At 31.0% G+C, this 19,219-nt stretch overlaps 1 protein-coding gene and 1 long non-coding RNA gene across 17 annotated transcripts; one reads left to right on the top strand and one right to left on the bottom strand.

Annotated features, from left to right (window-relative positions):
• The first annotated feature begins 2,998 nt into the window (after positions 1 to 2,998).
• Positions 2,999 to 4,479, top strand: LOC108810074 (protein DCL homolog, chloroplastic). Its single transcript, XM_018582209.2, has 3 exons — positions 2,999 to 3,377; positions 3,545 to 3,659; positions 3,969 to 4,479. Exons 1-3 carry the CDS (start codon positions 3,085 to 3,087, stop codon positions 4,143 to 4,145), a joined length of 585 nt encoding a protein of 194 aa, XP_018437711.1. The 5' UTR covers positions 2,999 to 3,084; the 3' UTR covers positions 4,146 to 4,479.
• On the bottom strand, positions 3,797 to 19,166 carry LOC108810096 (uncharacterized). Of its 16 annotated transcripts, none has more exons than XR_008934858.1 (15): positions 19,038 to 19,166; positions 18,294 to 18,362; positions 17,904 to 18,129; positions 17,615 to 17,751; positions 17,450 to 17,526; positions 17,294 to 17,362; positions 17,162 to 17,211; positions 17,012 to 17,083; positions 13,389 to 16,890; positions 13,211 to 13,302; positions 13,049 to 13,121; positions 12,822 to 12,967; positions 12,665 to 12,734; positions 12,031 to 12,163; positions 11,254 to 11,949 (listed from the first exon to the last, which is right to left on the bottom strand). It is a non-coding gene; the product is annotated as an uncharacterized LOC108810096 (long non-coding RNA). The 16 variants fall into 16 exon arrangements; XR_008934857.1 differs by having other exon boundaries at positions 11,255 to 11,949; positions 12,031 to 12,064; XR_008934853.1 differs by lacking the exons at positions 11,254 to 11,949; positions 12,031 to 12,163 and having other exon boundaries at positions 12,552 to 12,734; positions 13,389 to 13,628; positions 13,815 to 13,869; positions 13,972 to 16,890.
• Between the last annotated feature and the right edge of the window lie 53 nt (positions 19,167 to 19,219).

Here is a 19,219-nt window from a genome sequence, read left to right as displayed (position 1 = left end):
GGTTTATCCCAGTATATTTATTGTTTAGGTTTACTTTCTTTTATAGTGTGGGTTTATGTTATCGGTTGAAAATATTATCTTTTTTGAAAAATATATAATATTGTAAAGTAAGTACTATTTTTATATTTTGTTTACCAAAAATGTATATACCTTAAAAACTGCAATGATTTTTTTTTTCCTTAAATTATAGCCAAAATCAATATGTTAGTTTATAAATCATAAAAATCTGACCTTTGAAATAAATATACGGTTATTTTTGAAAAATTATTATTTACAAATTAATGTACCACATTAGATAAATTTATTTTTCATCAAAAATATATTGCGCATAGGACTGGACAAAAAATTAGAACCCAAAAACCGAACCTAATCAGATCCAAAAAGCTAGCACCGAACCAGAATTGAAATTTGTTAAATATCCAAAAGGATTCAAAATTTTGGTATCTAGAGAACTGTAACCAAACCTGATCCAAATCGAAATATTTTAGATATCCAAATATATCCGAATAAGATTTATATACTTGAATATATTAGCTATTTTGCTAGTTTTCCAAAATATTTGAAAATATATAGAAATAGTCAAAATTGTAGCTAAATAATACTCAAAACACCGAAATGCCTAAATATATATTGATTCTCCATCTAAATATTTATATGTAATATATTATTTTTTATTTTTAGATTTTGTGAAATTTAAAATATATATAATTATAAAAATAATTTAATTAGGTTATCCAAACCTGGCACCGAACCCAAATAAAAATTTATAAATATTCAAATGGAACTGAAATCTTTTACCTTGAAAATCCAAAACCAAATAGATCCGAACCGTACCCGAATAGGTATCCGAGTGTCTACCCCTACTTGCGCACGCCACTGTTTCAGCTCTAAGTTCTTTTTATATTTAGAAGAGTACAAATAAATCACATGATTAGAAATTAGGATAACTCCTTCATCGTAACTCTTATAAGATTGATTCCACTTCCTGGTGATTCTCCACTGATGAGTTCTTACATCTTAAGATGTCGCTACGGAATCTCAACAAACACTATAGAAACCAGACTATGTCACTAGGACGGCGTTGCTACAGAACTTAGAGAATTTAACTTCACTTCTTCACTTCTCCGTAGCGACTTTAATCGGTCGTTAGGCACGTCACTATGAAGGCTAGGGAACCCTCCTAGGGGACTCCACTTGGTCGCTACGACCCTTAGCCAGATTTAAAAATTTGCTCTGTAGCGACCATGTGGTGTTGCTACGAGTGCATTCATGCTTGGCCGAATTTACCTTCTCCATCTGATCAACTAGCAACTTGAAAAGACTCATTCACAAAAATCAAGTAATCATAAAAAATATAAAGAAAGCAAGAATATATGCAAAGATAAACATGCAACTTTATTCCAAGTGAGTTATTTTAAATCTCTAGTTTGACTTCCTTTCTTTTTAGTTAGGCGAAGGTGGGATCGGAGAGTGAAACCAAAATTCTTTTCCCTTCTGTTGTGGCTCCCATATAGAGTTTAACTCTTTGTCCATTAACTGTAAAGTTTTTCCATCAGTGCTCCACGATACACATGTGCACCATATGGCTTAACTTCTTTGACCTTGAAAGGCCGGACCATCCACACTTAAGCTTCCCGGGGTCGATTGTTTCCTGATAGTAATTTGATGCTTAATTTTCTTTTTGTATTCTTCTTAGTTTGCTATTTTTCTTTTAATTGTTCTTGTTGACTAAAATTCTTTTAATGTTCTTACTTGTTATTTTTTTTACATATTGTTAATCATTAACTTGCTTCGAAAATATATTGTTTGTAACATATTCTTCCGAGTATTGATTGCCAAAGTTTGATAACTGTCATAAGTGATTTACCAAAATTGAAAAGGTCTTTTATTTATATAAACGGTTGGCTCAAAAGTTGAGAATATTATGAATAGCTAAGCATCTGCAAATATATTAGGTGGTTTTCTGTGTCATGCACAGATACAACAATTTTAAATATAATAATTTATTTTAAAAGAAAATTTTATTTTACAATTAAATATCATTATTTTATATTTTAACTTCAACTGTTTTGAAAAAAAATCATAAAATCGTAAATGTAGTTTCATAATCTTATTTCTTTTTGTCATATAATATTTTTTCAAAACCATGTTATCATTTTTTTAACATTGAATGTGATGATGACACATATGCAAATATTTCTTAAATAATGTCTAAGTAATTCTTTTGATTTGGTCTACTACTTCGATTTGAAGTCTAAGTCACATAACCTTTCACCAAGTTAATTTCATTTTATAAAAATATTTTAATTATATTATATTTAATTCTTATTTATTTTAAATATATATTTTACCATCTATTTTTAAATATATAAATATTAATAAATTTATTTTCTGTTTTTTAGTTAAAAATGTTAAAGTGAAAAATCATTTTGTTAATTAACCTAATAAACAGAAAAAGTTAAATAACATTTTACTCATTTATCTATTAAAAACAATTGATTAGGATTGCTCTAGTTTTTCTTTTATTGATGCATACTTACAATTAGTTTTGATAAAATGCATATATTAATTAAAAATTGATATATAAATTGATATAAAAAAATTATTTGTAATTTCATTTAGCTTATTTTTATTAATGTGATATATAGATATATTAGTTTAATAGTGATATATAAGTTAATAATATAGTTTAATAATAATACCAAAAATAAATATTTATATAGAAAATTTTCATAAATAATAATCTATGAGTTAATAGTCATTATCATATTTATGAAACTTTATCAAAAATATGAATATTTATAAAGAAAATTGTACATACCATAATTAAATTAATGTGATGTTATACCATTTTTCTGTTAAAAATTGAATGCGGTAATGACATGCAAACTATGTATCCAATAAAATTTAGGGGATTAATTTAATCAAAACAAGAAATGGTGAGGCCCATTAGGCCCATACAGACTTCCTCGTACATCCATCCGCCCATTCTCTATCTGGTCGAAAGCTTTCCACGGTTCACCTGCGAGCGAATGGATAATGTAACCGTTTCTCTCACTCACTTCCCTCAATAAGTCTTCCGGAATGAGCTTAGCTTCCCTTTCCTCGTCGCCGTGTTTCAGGTGCCGAGCTTACACATTCTCTTTCTCTCCTTCGCCTCTCCGTTTATATTTCCCGCGCGGTGACAAAAAGCCTCGAGTTCGCTCCTTGCGAGCGGAATCGGACGGCGCTAGAACCGGTAACACGCAGTCGTACGGCTCAGAATTGCTTCGTGAGGAAGAGGAAAGCTCCGAAGAGTTTGTGGATTGGGAAGATAAAATTCTTGAGGTTACTGTTCCTCTTGTTGGCTTCGTCAGGATGATTCTCCACTCCGGAAAGTACGTCGTTTACTATTCTCTAATCACGATACTGCTTGCTCTCTTGATTGATGGATTCTTGTCTTTTGTCCGTTTATGGAACACAGATGTGTTGTTGCTGCTTCTTAAATTAATGTTTCATAAATATTCATTTGGTTGCTGTCTCTTCTTGGCGTTTCTTATTGTAGATATGCAAATCGAGATAGACTAAGCCCAGAGCACGAGAGAACTGTTGTTGAGATGCTGCTTCCTTATCACCCTGAAGTTGACAAGAAAATCGGATGTGGAATAGACTACATCATGGTATGTTTGGAAACAACACGAGACTTTACTAAGTGGCATGGGGTTTATAATTTCATTTTTGCATCGCTTGTCTGCACTTCATTCTGTTTTTGTCTTGCCAAAAACTGCATTTTTGTTTGTTTGTTTCAACTTCCACATTCTTTAATTCTAAAAACTGTTTTTTTTTATTGCATTAAGAACATACATTTACATGTTTTACACAATAAATATTTAGATGGATTACGGAGAGGATAAATCCTTCCTCATAGATATATATTCATAAAGCACATGGACTCATAGAATCTTGATTGCTTTGGTTTACCGTTGCAGGTTGGGCATCATCCAGAATTTGAGAACTCTCGATGTTTGTTTATAGTTCAGAAAGATGGACAAGTAGTTGACTTCTCGTATTGGAAATGCATAAAAGGTTTGATAAAGCAGAAGTATCCTCTGTATGCAGACAGTTTCATCCTCCGACATTTTCGTAAACGTAGGCAACTCAGATGAAGAAAGGCTTATTGTAGATTCTCAAACTCAACAGCCCTCTGAGATCCTCGTCTCCCAACTACATCATATAAAGTTTTTCTCAAGTCAGAAGATCCATTCCCATATTTTTTTCTTCTTTTGAGTTGGAATTATGGATGGAATTTTTTAGAAGATATGGTTTTTGCAGGAGATGAGCAATTAGCCCATCAGGATTTAAATGTTTTATGTGTCTACAAACTTTGAATGACGATGAGAACTTTTACAATGAACTTATATGTTCAAGAGGTCGAGAAAAAAAATAACACTTTTGTGTAGGGTTTAAATATTCAGATAAGAGTTTTGTTTTCATCTCACTCTTTTCTGTCTCTGTCGTTATCTTTTGCATAAGCTTAAATTGGCATATCACATTTGGGATTAGTACTCTTAGCTGAAAAGGAAAATTCTCACATATTCCTTTCTTTTTCTCTTTTCAATTTAATATTTATTTAAATCATTAAAATTATTAAAAAAAAACCTATAAACCAAATGAAAGCTAGTTATTTACAAATTTACAAAGCGGACTATCCAAACCCAACCATGCCCACCCGATAAACATTGATCCAGACATAAAAATCTTGACATCAACAAAGTATTTTTTTAAGTTTTACTCGTTCTATTTCTTCATTGAAACAAACGGTCTTATTTTCTTTCATCCTTTTATCACATACGAAAATATATAATCTTCAAATAAAGAGGAAACCAATTTTTCTATAAGAAAAAATAACAAAATAACAAATCACGAATAATCCATCGAAAGAGAAGAAAAACAAACCCATAATGATATAATTTAGTAAAACTTGATATAATTCAAAACTTTAGTACAACTTAGTAAAATTTTAACTAATTTAGATTGTATAACTTAGTAATACCTTGTGAATTTTATGATGATGAATTAATTTGATAGTTACGTTTTTCTATGAAGTGTTGCTTTCAAAGAACAAAAATGGAACTATCTAACGTCTGATGGTGGAGACATAGAACAAAGTGAGAATGATGGTGGTTCAGGTAGTGGAAAGATGAAAAATAGTGTGGCTAAGGGTGTAGGAGAGAAGGACGATAGAAGTAATAGTGGAGAAAATAAGCAAAGTGAGAAAGAAGCAATGAAGAAGTAATCAACCATTGGCAACCAATACAAGTGACAAAGAAAAAAAAATCAATCATTGTCAACCAATACAAGTTATTGTAGTTTCGTAACTCTAACTCGGTAAAAAAATGTTATTTATATTTGTATAATTCAGTAAAACTTTACAAAAGTTTTCCATTTCTGTTTGTCACTTTATAGATCTTGAGATTACTTTGTTTTGTGTTTGTTTAACTCGGTAAAAGTTTATCAAAGTTTCATATTTTTGTCTGTCAAACTTTGTAAAATTTATTATTACTTGGTTTTAGTGTGTGTAAATTTGATAAAACATGTAAATACTTTACATTCCATTAAGGTGATACAAGTTTTATTTAGTTATACATCCAAATTATTAGTAAATCATTAGTCATCCAGATATCAATATATCTTTAGCTTAAATTCCAACAATAATTTTTTAAAGAATTGGTCGAGAAGACATCAAATCAGAACCAAAAATCTGCCACACGATAGGGCAACATAACAGGCCCACTCCTTCTAAACTTCTCATATAAATCGTAAGAGACCGGGTTAAATGCAGGTCTCACAACCAAACAAGGATGCGTCTTAAGTGGTGAAGCACTCTACATACAATGCTAGAATATTGGGTCAGCAGGCCCAATAGTCTTTGGCGGTGAATATTAGTTTTGGGCGCCTAAAGCCCAACTCAACTATAAAAATATATTTTACCTAAAGTTTGGACGACCTGATCCATAGATAATTGATCAAGGTGTTGGAACTAACCTGATTAAACAATATATCGGTTGGTGAGAACAAGTCATATCTGTTGTCGGGGTTAATTCCAAACGGTCAAGCCAGATGAAAACTCATTAGTCCTGAGTCATGTGAGGATGGTTTGTTGATTGACTTAAAATCTGATGGGCTTTGTCAGTTCAGAAAATGGACTTGGTACTACTGCCTATAAAAAGAGGATGCCGGAGTGTGCATGAGCCGACAAGGGCCAGATGCATATTTCTTATCCGTTCGAAGACTTCTCAAAGGTTACTTATGTATGTGGGGATTGTTGGTTTAATGACTAAGTACCTAAGAGAGTTGTTTAGTGCAGGAACCAAGATAAGGACCATGAAGGGAATTACTGTTAGAATTTAGTGAGCCCATGTCCAACTCTATATTATCTGATTAGTACGATATTGTCCACTTTGGGCCTAAGAAGCTGGTCCGCATGGATTTACTTTTGGGCTCCTTCCCAAAAGGTCTCGTATTAATTAGAGTTGGACTTCTCTTTATATATTAGACCCTCCTAGTCTAATTCTTCAATGTGGGACTTAGATTGCATCTCTCATTCTCCTCCTCAAACTAAGGATCACATTCAGCTTGTGTCCTTTCCTCCAGCGAATTGAGGATGATCCTCCCACAACATCACAGGTTCCATGATATTTTGACTAGTTTCTGCCACAGGCCTCATCTTCCACCTTGAAGAGTCTCATTTCTACTAGAAGGGTATTTCGGTCTTCTTGCAGATCTTCGTCAAACCGCTCTGATACCAATTGTTGGAATTTAGTGAGCCCATGTCCAACTCTATATTATCCGATTAGTACGATATTGTCCACTTTGGGTCTAAGAAGCTGGTCCGTATGGATTTACTTTTGGCTCCTTCCTAAAAGGTCTCATGTTAATTAGAGTTGGACTTCTCTTTATATATTAGACACTCTTTGTCTAATTCTTCAATGTGAGACTTAAATTACATCTCTCAATTACTGAGTTCAATGGTTCTGTAGTCAAGTAAGAGCAATTCGAGTCAATGGAGGACCGATGAGATGAAAAGTTTTGTGCATGTGGCAAAAATACAATCTAGCATTTTTTGTGTAGATCTAGATAGAATGGCTTAGGGGAATGGAACCTCAAAATCATATGACTTGGTTTGGGTTTATGATTGACCTTTAAGCTAATTGGTAGTTGAGTAAACTGACCAATTCTAAGGTAATTCGACCAGACAAGTGTTAGATTGGTTTTAAACCAATGGTTAATTAGAGAATAATCTGCTGCTTATCTGTTGAAAGGATCTAAGCTATGAATGACTAAGAAAGTCTTTAGCTAAGATCTAAGTTAGCCCTCGCCACTGGGCGATATTATAGATAAAAGCTGAAAAATTAAGAGGTTCGATTAGAAAGTGGACCGAACGACGTGAGGCGTCGACCGCAGCCTAATCGGTCGGGATCAGGTCTTACATTGTTCCTCTTCATTCTATTTCTCTTTTTTCCTATTATTCACTTTGGCGAGATACCATGTAAAGGTTTTTGTATCATGAAGAGATGAGAATGGTGGTGAAGTTACTGAACGCTCATGGTCATGTATAGCATTCAGTTATCTCCCTAGCTCTTCCATGAGTCCGAGCCATCTCCAAGGACAGACACTCGTTGAGCTCCATAACGACCCGGTTATTGGTTGGTCTCTTACTACATTGTTGTGAACAAACGTGTAGCAACACAACAAAATTGTTTTTATCTCCAAATGTGAAAACCACACTTGTATACAAATATAAACAAAAAAAATTATTATTTCATTAATGTTAATTTTGAAAAATAATAATTCTGCATTTCAAAACGCGGATGAGAATATAGTTTCATTTAAAACAAAAATCATATTTTATCAAAAAAAAACATATTTATGCTAAAAATATAAAATTGGATTTTTAACAGATAAACTTATATTTCCGCTAAAAATCGTTAAATCTCATATTCCAACAATTACAAAACTAACTTTTTGGCAAAGCATTAAAATCATATTTTTTTAATCAGTCATGAAACCATATTTTCCATCAAAACTGTAAAATCACATTTTCACCAATCCATAAATCATATTTACAGTTAAACCCAAAAAGTCATTTGCATATTTATCATCGCCACATTAAATTTCAACAAAAATGATGATATGACATTAAATTAATTCATATATCCTTTAACTAACTCACGTAAATTATATACTAAAAGCTGAATAAAAAATATATTTTCTCTTAAAAATATATATTTTTGATAAGGATTTTAATATAATAAATACTATTAATTCATATATCACTATTAATTTATCTTTTTATATATATATTTATTTTGGCAGAACTATTTATATATAGTAATAATTAATAAATCAAATATCATCATTAATTAAATTAAATATAATTATGAATATATATTTTACATTAACTTATATATCAATATTATTATTTATGAAGTGAGTTTGCTTATGTGTCAGCTTTTCCATGATTTTAGGTTTTTTGCTTATTTGTCAAATTCAATATTTAGTTTTAATAATATTATTATTTAAACTTTATTCAATATATTTATTATGATGTCTGGATAATTAACTAATAAATATTAACAAATTTACCAATAATATCAATTATAGATTTATCTTATGATTTTAATGGTAATTAATTACTTTAAAATTTCAAACTTTATTTTAATAAACTTTCTGCATGATCTTATATATTTATGAAGTGAATTTGCTTATGTGTCAGCTTCTCCATGATTTTATGTTTTTTTACTTATTTGTCAAATTCAATATTTTGTTTTAATAATATTATTATTTAAAATTTTATTTAATATAATTATTATGATGTCTGGATAATTAATTAATAAATATTAACAAATTTTACCGATAATATCAATTATAGATTTATCTTATGATTTTAATGTTATTTTTAATATTAAAATAATAAATATTAACTTCATTTAATATATGTATTATAATGTCTGGATAATTATTATGATGTGTAGATAATTAAATTTATTTAATATATTTATTATGATGTCTAGATAATAATACTATTAAACATTTATTTTATATATTTATTTATCGTGATATATTGGGATAATTTATTAATAAACGGATATTAACAAATATTAATAATATATCTTATATTTAGTTTATGATTTTAAAGGCATATAAGTATTCCAAGTGTTTAAAATTTATTTTAATATATATAACAATCATGATATTTGAGATAATTATTTATAATGTAACATATTTACCTGTATTTTAATAAAAACATTCAATTCAATTAGAATCAACTATTTGTAAGAGAAAATATATTTTTATTCAGTTTTTAGTATATAATTTACGTCGTGTTCAAAAAAAAAATATATAATTTACGTGAATTAGTTAAAGGATCATTTAAAGTATATTTTTTTAAACACGATCATTTAAAATATATATGTCGTAAAATATAAACTGTTTTATATTTATATGCTTAATATTTATATATTTGAATATTAAAAATTATATTTTTAATGAGTCACTATTTTATTAATATTATTTATAAACTTTATCTAATATATTTATTTATCATTATATCTTGAATTATTGATCAATAAGTTATTATTAACAAATTTTATTGATAAATAATTACTTTTGAATTTTAAAATTTATATATATATATATATATATACATATATATTTATTTATTTATCCTAATATTTAGGGTAAGTAATTATAATCTGAAGTATTTAAGTGTAGTTTTATATAAAAACTTCAACTAAGTTAGAATTTACTATTTCTAACATAAAGTAGATTTCTATTAAGCATTATATTATTTATTTCATTTAATGTAATAACTGATAAATTAATTAAAGGATCATTGCAAGTAGATATGTCGCAAACTATAAGTAGTAAACTTATGCTTAATATTTTATACAATTGAATATTAAAAAATTATATACCCTAAAAATAACTTGTATTTATACATAACAAACTTCAAATTATTTTTTAATCTGTAAAATAAAAAAATATTATCAAAATAATACATTTAAAACAAAAAAATAGTAAATAATATGAAAATTTATTAAAACATTAAAATATAAGAAAGCATGAAAATCTAAGATAATATTTTTTTGAAAGCATAAAAATAAATTGACAAGTAATAAACATAGTATAAATATAATCTGAGAGAACACAAAGGCAATGTTTTATAACATTTTAATTGTTTTTACAGTTTTATAATAAAAGTTGTTGATAATAATGATGCTATTGTAATATTGTTGATGTTTTATGGGCTGTGATAGTTTCTAATGCTTTTAATGCTGTTGAAATTCATTTTAATCCACAAATTCATTAAGTGTTTAATTTAAAATTCATTTTTCTAATGATATACAGAGTATTACTTGAGGAGAAGATTTTGATCCAAATCTGCATTCCACAAGTAAAAATATGAACAAAACTAAAGTTTAATACAATGATGGCTAATATTGAAATCAGATAATTTATAATATTAATTTGGTTGTCAAAAAATAATATTAATTTGAAATCTCTCTCTAATTTAATAAAAATAATATTAAAATTAAAATTAAAATTTGTTGAATATATAAATATTAGTCCGCACAAAGTGTGGATATCCATTTAGTATATATATAATAAAACTTAGGTGATAAGTTTGCATCAACAAATATAAACTAAAGTACACTAATCAAATATTTCTTTTGATAATTAAATGATCAAAATTTTATTTAAATTTCTCAGTTTACCATATTCATTAAAAAATATTTTTACCTGTAAAGCAAATTCTTTTAGCACTTTTTTCATTAAAAAGTATTTCTAAAAGCAATTTGTTTTAGGTTTATTAGAATTTATATATATATATAGAGAGAGAGAGAGACATATTTAAAACTAGCTGATAAAAGACATATTTAAAAAATATATATTAAATACAATATAACATAAATTAAAAAATATTTAAAGTAATCTTAAATATATTGAATTTTGAATAAAATAAAAGTTAATCCCTAAACCAAATCAAAACAAAAAAAAATACTACAAAAGAATACATTTATAGTTTTATTATAGTTTTATCTTTTAAATATTTTTTATTAAAATTTATTATTTCTGTGCATGGCTCATGAATATGATATTATTAGAATTTTATATATACATGTATCTAAATATAGTCATGTTTAAAATTGGGTGATAAGAAACATATTCAAAATAAATAATTATTATATATAATATACTATGACATTATAATACAAATTTTTGTTTTCATAAAAATGTAATTTTTAAATCTACTGAAATTAAAATAAAAACAAAATGAAATTGTTAAACTAAATTAAAAGAAATAAAACTACAGAAATATATTTTTATGGCTTTCTCAAACCAATAAAATTAAAATAGAAAGTTGATGTAACTTCAATTTGAAGTAAAAAATCAGACATTAAAAAATTTGATGTATAAAAGGTTAAAATAGAAAATTCGCTATGATTTATGACTTAAACAACCTATCATAATTCCTGATGCTAATCTTTTAACACGTATTAGATCTTTTGTCTCTGCTAAATCTATTTACCTCTTATTTTAGTTGGAAAAATTTACCTTCTTTTGCAACAAATAAATCTACATTCTTCCAGACATTTAGTTTTGCTACATGCACAATCATATACATGTCCATTTTATTTACTACACTGAACATTTAAATAAATCTACTTGGCGGCCATGAATCAAATAAAATAGAGGAAACAAACTAACGTAGAATCTAGAAAAAATGGAGCAATCAGTTTGGTAGTATAAGCCTTTAAGACTGAGACTGGTGAGTTAATCCAATCGTATGATATAGACTATCACTGATCCTTTTGTTTGTCTTGAATATGCATTTGCGTTTATCTATCACAACAATAAGATATACAGTACAACTATAGGTGTTTTCTTACAGTACCTGTATTTTCCCTGTCAAAGCATCAAAGAGAGGCATTTGAACGATCCACAAAAAGTAAAAACTTGAACTAACATGTCTATGTAACTACTTACCTATACATCTTTGCTATAATTTTTGTTTCCCTTTCTGAATGTTCAAGAAAACATAATAGAGAAATCAAGAAAGATATGTTGCACATGCTAAATAAATACACCAATGGTTCAATATATCTTCAAACCATCAGCGCTGTACAACCAAGAGAGTAAGGATAAACACTACTACCACAACCAAATCTATTTTTTTTTATCAGCGCACATTAAAAACTCATGTAAATATCACTCGGACAATATAATACAATAATCTACAGTATATATAAATTATGATGCAGAATGACAGAATTTCTCAGACATACAAATTTAATTATAAGATTGCAAAGAAATGATACATGATGCAGAAATTTGAGGAAATATGCAGAATGCAGAATTGTAAAGACATGATGCAGAATGCAGAATTGTAAAGACATGAAGCAGAATTGTGAAGACATGATGCAGAATGCAGAATTGTGAAGACATGATGCAGAATTCAGAATTGTGAAGACATGATGCAGAATGCAGAATTGTGAAGACATGATGCAAGGCGGTGCAAGACGGAGATTGTTTCCGTTACAATGACATACTTAGTGTCAATTCTACTACTAGAACACAAAGAACCAGTTAAGAAGATTGTTAAGTGTTTCAATAATCATACCTAAAGCACATAGCCTCCACAATGTTATGAGGTAACCGTACTCTGCTCCGATTAGAACAAAGGGTGCCACCTGCAAAATCAAAGTGAAAAAAAAAACAAGGAAAGCTTCAACGAGCAAATCACAATCATAGAGAATGAAGTCTTTAGTAAATTCTACTTTGAGTGTCATTGCTGGTTCGCCAGAGAAAAGCTGGCTCGTCTCTGAAATCGCCAAAATTGGTGACTGGAAGCATTCTTCTAGCTACTCGTAACACAACCTCTTCACTCAGTTTAACGTCTCTCCGCTCTGTCTCTTCTGTTACCCTTTAAGATGTAACAAAACTTCAGTGACAAGCTGTTTCATCTCATGTACAAGAAGAATCTGAAAAAAAAAAAAGATTGTACCTTTGGCGAAGAGAGTGACAAAAATGAAACCCCAAGAAACAAAAGCCCAACATGAGAGACCGCTGAGAAAACACTTCAAACACACACACAATGCTTCATCATGAATATGGCAAATGACAGAAGCTAGAGATGATCAAAATCTATAGAGTGAACTCAAAGTACCTAAAGTGTCGACTTTGCAACATCTCTCCACATGATCAGATCGTTGATATTCTCTCTAATCCGCTCCAAATCACCTTGACAAACATCTTCACCTGTTATTACAAAAAACCACACAGTTATTAACTACAACATAATAGCAGAACAAAGAAAAGTGAGATCACTAGAGTTAGGACCCTACTTAGATCTGAAGATAGACAAGGAGGAGAAGGCAACAGAGGAACCGAACTCTGTTTCTCCTTCTTAGACCGACCCGTCTTCTTATGCTTCCTCGGTTTCGTCCTTCTCTCATCCGTCAACACAACAGGCTTCTGCTCCTCCACCACCACCACCTCCGATGATCTCCGGAAATTCCTCGGCAAGGCACTACCAAAAAGACCGTTCTGCCCTCCCTTCCTCTTGCACCACCTTGCAGCGCACACTCATACAACAACCAAAATTAAATTAAAAAAATTACAGCAACGTATCATATGTGATCACGAAGGGCTAGTGGATAACACAAATAAAAATATCTCGGACATATAAACTACAACCACAAACTACAGAAGTCTCACATACCCTCAAAATATATATCTACATGAGACTCAACAAAATCAAAGAGACGTACCTGTCACAGAAGTCTGCTACACTTGCAATCTCCTTAGACCTCCTAAAGCACAAACCTGGAAAAAAATCAAATTAATTAGTTTTTACTTACATGTAGTCTTATTAAGGAATTTGTTATTAATTTGTGTTTGATTTTAGTCTCTGTCTTGAGACAATACTTTTTATGTCTTTTGTCTTAATACTTTTGTAAGCCGTGGGTAAACTTTTATAAGCCGTGGGTACTATGAACTAGTGAAGTACATGTCTTCTATGTTTCTGTCCAAAGACTTTTTAAGACTTTTATAAATCTTTTGTCTTAAGACTTCTGTAAGCCGTGGGTAAATTTTTATAAGCCGTGGGTAGTGTGAAGTCTTTGGCAATTTTTATGAGCTAGTGAAGTATGTCTTTTTGTCTTTTAAAGACATGTTTTGTAAGCCGTGGGTAGTATGAACTACTGAAGACTTTAAAACCTTTGTAAGTCTTTTGTCTTAATACTCTTGCAAGTCTTTATCTTGAGACTTTTATAAGCCGTGGGTAGTGTGAACTATTTATAAGTCTTTGTCTTGAGACTTTTGTAAGCCGTGGGTAGTGTGAACCCGTGAAGTGTATGTCTTTTTGTCTTTTAAAGACAAAACTTTTGTAAGCCGTGGGTAAACTTTCACAAGCCGTTGGTAGTGGTGAACCCGTGAAGTGTATGTCTTTTTGTCTTCTATGTCTTTGTCCAAATACTTTTAAGACTTTTGTAAAGAGTTAATACTTTTTTAAGTCTCTGTCTTGAGACTTTTGTAAGCCGTGGGTAATGAACTAGTGTGTCTGCTTTTAATTTGTAGCCTCTTTGTCTTTACCCTTTGATTGTTTAACTCAGTCAATCCTAGTAATCAAAAACTTCTTTCTCAAGCCGTGGGTAGTAAAGACTATTAAGCCGTGGGACTTTTAACTGACCTGTCTTATGTCTGGGACTTTTAACTGACCTGTCTTATGTCTTTGTCTTTATACTTTTCTTTTTGTACGTCTGTGTCTTAAGGTTCTTGTAAGCCGTGGGTAATATAAGGAATCTGTTTTTAGTTTGTAGTCTTTGTAAGACTTGTAAGTGTTTGTCATTACACTCTATTCCAACTAATCAAAAACTTCTTTCTCAAGCCGTGGGTAGTAAATACTATTAAGCCGTGGGACTTTTAACTGACCTGTCTTATGCTTTGTCTTTATACTTTTCCTTTTGTAAGTCTGTGTCTTAAGATTCTTGTAAGCCGTGGGTAATATTAGGAATCTGTTTTGAATTTGTAGTCTTTGTAAGTGTTTGTCATTACACTCCATTCCAACTGATCAAAAACTTCTTTCTCAAGCCGTGGGTAGTAAAGACTATTAAGCCGTGGGACTTTTAACTGACCTGTCTTATGTCTTTGTCTTTATACTTTTCCTTTTGTAAGTCTGTGTCTTAAGGTTCTTGTAAGCCGTGGGTAATATTAGGAATCTGTTTTGAATTTGTAGTCTTTGTAAGACTTGTAAGTGTTTGTCATTACACTCCATTCCATCCAAAATAATCAAAACCGATTTTCTTAAGCCGTGGGTGGTAAAGACTTTGAAACAGTGGGTCTTTTTAACTGACATGCCTTATACATCTTTGTCTAAGATTTGTATAAGCCGTGGGTTTTTTAACTGACATGTCTTTTGTCTCTGTCTTTGTAAGCCGTGGGTAGTAAAATAAGGATCTGTTTCTGATTTCTCAAGTCTCTTGTGGACTTTCTTAAACCATTGATCCTTATAAGTTATAACTTATAACTCCCATTCCATCCAAATATATCTTCTCAAGCCGTGGGTAAGTAAAACAAGGATCTGTTTTTGATTTTAGTCTTTTGTCTTAAAGACTTTCTTAGTCAATTCCATTCAAAAACATGATCTTCTCAAGCCGTGGGTAAGTAAAACATAGATCTGTTTTTGATTGTCTTTTGTCTTAAAGACTTTCTTAATCCATTCCGTTCAAAAACATGATCTTCTCAAGCCGTGGGTAAGTAAAACAAGGATCTGTTTTTGATTTTAGTCTTTTGTCTTAAAGACTTTCTTAATAATCAAAAACAAGAACCTCTCAAGCCGTGGGTACTAAAATAAAGATCTGTTTTTGATTTTAGTCTTTTGCCTTAAAGACTTTCTTAATGCATCCCATTCAAATAATCAAAAACAGGAACCTCTCAAGCCGTGGGTACAAAAATAAAGATCTGTTTTTGATTTTAGTCTTTTGTCTTAAAGACTTTCTTAATAATCAAAAACATGATCTTCTCAAGCCGTGGGTAAGTAAAACAAGGGTATGTTTTTGATTTTAGTCTTTTGTCTTAAAGACTTTCTTAATAATCAAAAACAGGAACCTCTCAAGCCGTGGGTACTAAAATATAGATCTGTTTTTGATTTAGTCTTTTGCCTTAAAGACTTTCTTAATAATCAAAAACAAGAACCTCTCAAGCCGTGGGTACTAAAATAAAGATCTGTTTTTGATTTTAGTCTTTTGTCTTAAAGACTTTCTTAATGCATCCCATTCAAATAATCAAAAACAGAAACCTCTCAAGCCGTGGGTACCGAAATAAAGATCTGTTTTTGATTTTTGTCTTTTGTCTTAAAGACTTTCTTAACCATTGGTCCTTATAATCCCTTCCATCCAAATAATCAAAAAACAGATCTTTCTTAAGCCGTGGGTTATATGTTTCATTTAGGGGCAGCGAAGGGACAATGTTCCCAAAATAAGAATATGACAGAACACTATAAAATTAGTGTCTGTTTAAGATCTTTTTGGGGGTCTGAAGTGGAAAACCAATACATCAAAACAAAAACAATCGATCTTAGGGTTTTGAAAAAACCATAAAATTAAAGGCTTTTTGAAATCTTCTTGTTGTTGATCAAAATCATCAAGACATAAGTAGTTTAAAATAAAGAAAGAAACTCAAGACTGATGGGGAATCTGTAGCATAGAAAGAGTTATTTACCTTACAGGAAAGGTTTGCAAAAAACATTCTGCTGCTATAAAACCCATGTATGTTGTTGTTCCGCCTTTTCAGCTCTTCCCTCTCTCTCTCTCTCTCGTCACACTGTTTCTTCTCGTGTGAAGCTCACTGAAACAGTAGTAAGATACACCATAACCACAAATTATGACCACTAAAATAAAACAAAAAGAATAAACAATGAAATTATTAGCTAAGAAGTTGGAAACAACAAAAATTCGCACTAACTAACCCCTTCATATGCAGTTTCTCAAGAATAGAGATCGCTTCAACTGCAATACACGCCACCATGTTTGGAGGCATCCTACACATATGACAACAAAATTAGAATATCTGCATGAGCATGCATGAGATGAAAATAAATAATGATTAAAATGCTTACGATTGAGCTATAAAGAATTCCAAACATCCCAGAGGCCATATGTCCATGACCTGAAATTATTATAAATGGTTCTTCATGAAAGATACCTTATTAATCTCAACGTGTAATCAGGCTCTCGTACTTAAAGCTTACCAGAATGTAAAAATCTCCTTGACGACCCTTGTGATGTACAGCAGGAATTCGATAACAGCTATGAGCGTACTTTACAGCAGAAAAAAAAAAGAACAGATAAGTAGAGACAAATAAGGAGAAGAGAAACTAAGGACATGTAGAACATGCAAGTCTTACTTGTACACTTGCCACTCGTATAGGTGGGCCGAAATTGCATCCTTTACTATTTGGGTGTGTTCAAGTGTCAGAGCTACCTGAAAAGGAAGAGAAAAAAACGTTTTCAAACTATCACTCTTTTGGTCTAACCCCTATGATTTTATACAGTTTTTTTTTCTACTATACCTCAACTGCATCTGCTACGATCCTATCACTGCCACCACTCATCCTTCATCCAACATAAACTTGACCAAAGCCACCCTAAATGAGTTTCCTCTCGGTCTTATAAACAGGAGAATTTCCAAGTTCCAACTTGTACGTACCTATAAAAAAAATAAAGTCAGTAAATTAATTAGCATAGCTCCCACACCACATACCGACAAAAGATCTAAAGAGTTTCCAAGATGATGAATGAAGGTGGAAAAAATAATATCCTAAAGTTTCGCATGGATGTCATAAGGTTAACAAAAGTTACCCTTTCAGTGACGGGACCCATGCTAGAATCTTCTTCCATGCCTTCGCAGCAATATTCTGATCAGCTGCCTATCCAACTCGGTTTAAAGCAGCAGCTGGACGAACCTCCAAAGGTTCAGGCTCTAAGTCAGTCAACCTGATACCCCTCTTCCCCTACCGGCACCTTTGGCTAAAGCAGCATTCCCATTAACTAACGACATGGCTTGTGATGTGATGTGATGTGAGACCTAATAACACAAGAATAAGAATTTGAGGAGATAACAGAGAAGCTAATGAAAGAGTACAACAAAACATGGGTTTTCTATCGATTCTTAATAGAGAGTTTAGTACCAAAAACCAAACAAATCAGGATCGAATCTAATAGCTTAATAACCCTCACGTGAAGATGTACCTGATGCAGAGGTATGGTGCTGTCATAAGCTACATCAATACGGTTCTGCAAACTCTGCAAGCATTCCTCCTGCAAGTTCCAACCAACAGTAGTAGAAGTTATTAGCACTTAACATATGACAAACACTTAACAGTATTTCAAGCAACAAAAATCCAATGCCAAACTCAGAAAAAAAAACAGAGGAGAGAAAATATACTAAGGCTTAGTAACTGCATCACTACTCTAATAAGTGTATTAGACGAAATATTAAGATCATCCAGAAACCAAAAGCTCAATCGCATTTACATTTATCTCTATGAAACGCCTAGTGATTTGATTTGATTTACCAGATGACTAATTGTAAACGCTTCCACGTTCGAGACCCTAACATAGAGCGAGAAACCCCAAATCAATTGGAACAAATTTAACGAGAACGAAACCCTAAATCAAAAGTACCATCCAACTGTAAAGGAACAAGACATCAATCGACTACAGAGGAACAAGGCAATCAATCGAGAAACCCCAAATCAAAGCGGACGGAATCTAAAGAGAAAGAAACCCTAAATCAAAATTGCCATCGAACTATGAAGGAACAAGAAAATCAATCGAACAAGAAAGATTCACACGAAGCCCTAACATAGAGCGAGAAACCCCAAACCAATCGCGACGGAATCTAAAGAAAACGAAACCCTAGAAACAAAATCGCGATCGAAAATCCTCAGAGAAATTAATGATTTACAGAGAGAGAGAGAGAGAAACACTTACTATGTTAATGAATTGGATCCGTTTGTGTAAAATTTGGAAGAGATCGAAACACTTTCAAAGGTTGAGAGTTCTTCAAAGATTTTTTTTTTCTTTTTTTGATTTAGGAGAAAATGTTTGAGTCGATATCTTCTGAAATCAAACTGCCTTCACCACTTAAACCGAACCGGTTCTTTTCCACGACG

Source organism: Raphanus sativus, chromosome 1 (assembly GCF_000801105.2).
Source record: "Raphanus sativus cultivar WK10039 chromosome 1, ASM80110v3, whole genome shotgun sequence".
Lineage (NCBI taxonomy): Eukaryota > Viridiplantae > Streptophyta > Magnoliopsida > Brassicales > Brassicaceae > Raphanus > Raphanus sativus.
Note: the sequence above shows the minus strand (reverse complement) of the source record. Positions and strands in the feature narration are given on the sequence as shown.

Excerpts from the sequence above, each read along its gene's own strand:
- LOC108810074 (XM_018582209.2), top strand. The coding sequence starts at position 3,085 with ATGAGCTTAGCTTCCCTTTCCTCGTCGCCGTGTTTCAGGTGCCGAGCT. Across the intron at positions 3,378-3,544 it reads ATGATTCTCCACTCCGGAAA|ATATGCAAATCGAGATAGAC; the intron begins GTACGTCGTTTA and ends TTCTTATTGTAG. Across the intron at positions 3,660-3,968 it reads GTGGAATAGACTACATCATG|GTTGGGCATCATCCAGAATT; the intron begins GTATGTTTGGAA and ends TTACCGTTGCAG.